At 44.6% G+C, this 3630-nt stretch overlaps 1 protein-coding gene across 1 annotated transcript; it reads right to left on the bottom strand.

Moving 5' to 3' along the window:
* Nucleotides 1–231: 231 nt before the first annotated feature.
* Nucleotides 232–1055, bottom strand: PPTG_07153 (hypothetical protein; the record flags this gene model as incomplete). The annotated part of the gene is made up of 2 exons (XM_008901308.1): nucleotides 232–692; nucleotides 779–1055. The coding sequence occupies 2 exons, from the start codon at nucleotides 1053–1055 to the stop codon at nucleotides 232–234; spliced, it is 738 nt and encodes a 245-aa protein (XP_008899556.1).
* Between the last annotated feature and the right edge of the window lie 2575 nt (nucleotides 1056–3630).

Below are 3630 nucleotides of genomic sequence, written 5' to 3'. Positions count from 1 at the left end.
CTCCAGAGTCAACTAACATCTTCAGACGTTGTCCTTGTGCTAATGCCTCCACAACTAAAAGGCCATGTCCTTGCACTTGTACCTGATCTAAACGGAGCTCCATCGCGTTTATAGACGTATCAATCACACTTCGCTCTTGAGGAAATTCCTCCATCTCGAACTCAACTGGACTTTTGTTTTCAGAAATTGCGCATGGAGATTCTGATTCACATGGCTCAACGGATACTCCATTTACATCCGCTGAGCTCCCTCGTTTCCCTGGCGTTTCTTCGGGCAGTCCGAAATGCGGTGACCAGGTTCTCGACAGTAAAAACAGAGCCCTTGGCGGCGACACTGCTCAACCGTTGGGCGAGTTGTCACTTGGGATATGTCCATAGGTTCAGGGCCATCGCGACGAGCCGCTGTCTGTCGGCGGGCAGCGCCAAAATGGGCCCGCTCGTACGCTTGCGCGGCGGAAATAGCAGTCTTTAATGAGTTGCAATTTAGGTAGTCAACCTCCTTGCGATTGTCGGGCTTCAAACCGGTGATAAAATGGTCCACCTTGTCTAACGCGGACATATCACGGATTTGAGTGATGATTTTACGAATGCGTGACACGTATTCTTCTACATCGCTCGTCTGTTTGCATGCACGTAGCGCCGCACGCAACCGATGTTGCTGGTCGGGAGGAAGGAATTCGTCTCGAAGTGCCTCTTCAAATTGTCAATTGAGCTAATAGGCTCGTTGTCGATCATGATACGACTGTGATACCATGACGCCGCTCCATCGCGGAGGTTACTGGCTAACATCGCTACCACACGAGCCTGGTTGCCGGGATGGTGGTAGTCAATGTTCTTTCCGTTCGTGAACAACTTAGCTTCAAAGATGAACTCATCCACACTTTCCTGAGGCTTGCCATGGAATTTCGGCATGGAGGCTCCTTCAACTTTGAACTCTCGACTTGACTGTTGTTGTTGAAGTTGGTCCATGACCGACGATCGAAAATCATTGTTTTGCGTTGCAACCGTGTGTGAGAGTTCATGAATAGCTTGAGTGAGCCCCTCCAGCAACGTCATTACTGGATTCTGTTCTTCCATTCTTGACACCGAAAACAGTTTTTTTTTCTGACGAATGGGGAACAGCACGGATAGCACGACGGACACGAAGTGGGACCAACAAGTGCTACCAATTACAATGTTGAACCTCGGAGTTCGGAGTTGCTTGTGTTGTATTAAGCAAAATACAGAATGATCAAAACCAAAAACTAAAGACAAATACAAAGGAGACCTTCTCCAGAACTACACTTCAGGTTGTTGGCAGCTGGTTGAGGATCACGAGATCAGAACACACCTCAGCAGCCACCGTTGATGGCAACAAATGAACTCGAAGGTTGTTAGAGCCTTCGAGTCCTCAGACTCTCTCAGCAACTGGTGAGAACATTACAAGCCTAATCCACCTACTTATAAATAACTCGGCTCAGATAGATAAACATGCTGTACATTCTCGTTTTTTTCCTATCTAATCCATTTTTATTTTTGTAAGCCAGTTTTGGCATCTACTCTTAAGTTACATATAAGTTTACCCAGATAAGAAATCATTTCCTAACTAAAAATGACACGTTTAGTTTTACGTGGGGAAGATGCTGTTCGCGTAATTTGCGTGGTTTCTTTTTTTACCATCCGATTCTCGTCATCCACCCATCAATCGTCATTCGAGCACGAAAGACGATTCGTGGTTCGTGGCCCGGATTAAGCTGCTCCCGATTTGCATAACGGTTTACTATGTATCTCGATCCACTCTACCAACCGCACTTCAAGAGCGTTACAGTTGAGCTGGAACGATCGTTTCGTCTCCATTAGCGGTTGTCAGAGTTGCTTTGAGACGGTGATTATTGGCCTACCACAGGGTCGACACAAATAAGGCGTTAGATCAGCATCTAAACAATAAATACTACCCTATCGATTAGATTACATCGAAAAAGTTTTAGCCAAATAAGATAAGTTAGCGGCATTTTTCTATCTGATAATCGATCTGAATCTACCTCATTGTATGAAGCACCTTGCGAATCAGTTACGACAGGGGTTGTCTTTAACCAAACTGTGTGTGAGAAAATTTCTATCCATTCAATGCCATTATGAGAAGAGTTCCGGCCATTCTCCTCCTCATCTGGGTAACCTGGCTTTGTATTATGTGAAACTGAGATGATCGGGCACCTCCAATTGGTTGGTTCTATCAGGGTCGTCGCTGCCGTATATGGCGGCAAGGAGGTTGCTGGAGGAGCTGCAGTAAGTGGAGCAATGATTACAGTCTATTCTTTTTTTTATGCAGTGGTGTCGATTACGGGGCAGTTTATGCATTGCTAGGATGACGCGGCACAAGTATCAGAGTGCACCAGGAATTTCTAGTGCCGTACATGTAGGAACAGAAGTCCTGCTTTCATTTTACTCATTACTAAATTTGCTACTTCGGCAACAGTCAGGATATCGCGATACTCGCCTCAAGAAAGCTGCATAGAGGTCTAAAAGATTTTCACGAGATGCCTGTAGAAAAGCGATGCTCACAGTGCAGAAACAAGCAGTAGACGTAGTCATGCTAGTAATACCAGCGTAGTATTTTGCTCGACTATAAACTACTGAGTAATAATGCACATAGCCAATCAGAAGCTTTTCTTTTCAAAACGATACCCTGTCAAAAGCGTTGCAGTTTGATTTTTGAACCTTCCCGCCTCTTTCCCATGAGGCATGTACCGATGATGAGCGACACGTCGCTGCTATTAAGCTGTGTCGGAGGTAAGATCAAGTCCGGTGGTACTGTCCAAACTGCACCCATCTTCCACTTATCTCATTTCGCGGTTGCACATTTGGAGAAAGGCATCAGGTCAACGGGGGGAGCCCAAGTAGCTGTTGTAGTGAGGTCGAGGAAGAGCGCCCACCGCTACCTGCGCCGGGCAATAGGACAAATAAGAGCACTGCTTACGCTGGATCATAAGCTGGCCCGATTGAAATTCTGAGTGGAGCACATAAAGTCGGCATACAATGGGAGTTTCTACTTCGCTACGGACCACGAGCAACTAAGAAGCTTATCGAAGAAGTACGGCTCGCTATTGCGGACCCTACGGCCGGGACACTCAACAAAACCTTCCTCTCGTTGCAGCTCATTATCAAAAGATCATAAACAACGGGGGCTCATGAACTTTGACCCAGGCTGCTTAGATCTAAGCGACTCAGCCTCATGTGGCTGAGACTGGCGGAATTCAGCTGCCAGCAGCACAACCTTCTGTTATGTCACTGCCAAACGCATCGGATCGAGGTCAATTCCTACTCATCTACGCAGCCTAAAATATTATGTAGTACAAATAAAATATTATGTAGTACATTTTTTTAACTTGTTTACTGTAGCATTACTCCTCTGTTGTTATGTTGCTATCTCTAAAACTAATGCCCTGCTAGCACGGTGAAGCTCTGGATTTTACATATAAGTACATGACTTGTACCAGAAACGTTGAATTATTTTTCATTTTTCTATACCATTTTTTTTAAGTTGTACATGTATTAAATAAAAAAATACCATTGTTTTACTAATACTTAATTTTTAAACTTAAAGGTTTTATGTGTAATTCCAAATGCATCTTAACGTATAAAAAAATAATTT

Source organism: Phytophthora parasitica (assembly GCF_000247585.1).
Source record: "Phytophthora parasitica INRA-310 unplaced genomic scaffold supercont2.11, whole genome shotgun sequence".
Classification (NCBI taxonomy): Eukaryota; Oomycota; class Peronosporomycetes; order Peronosporales; family Peronosporaceae; genus Phytophthora; species Phytophthora nicotianae.
Note: the sequence above shows the minus strand (reverse complement) of the source record. Positions and strands in the feature narration are given on the sequence as shown.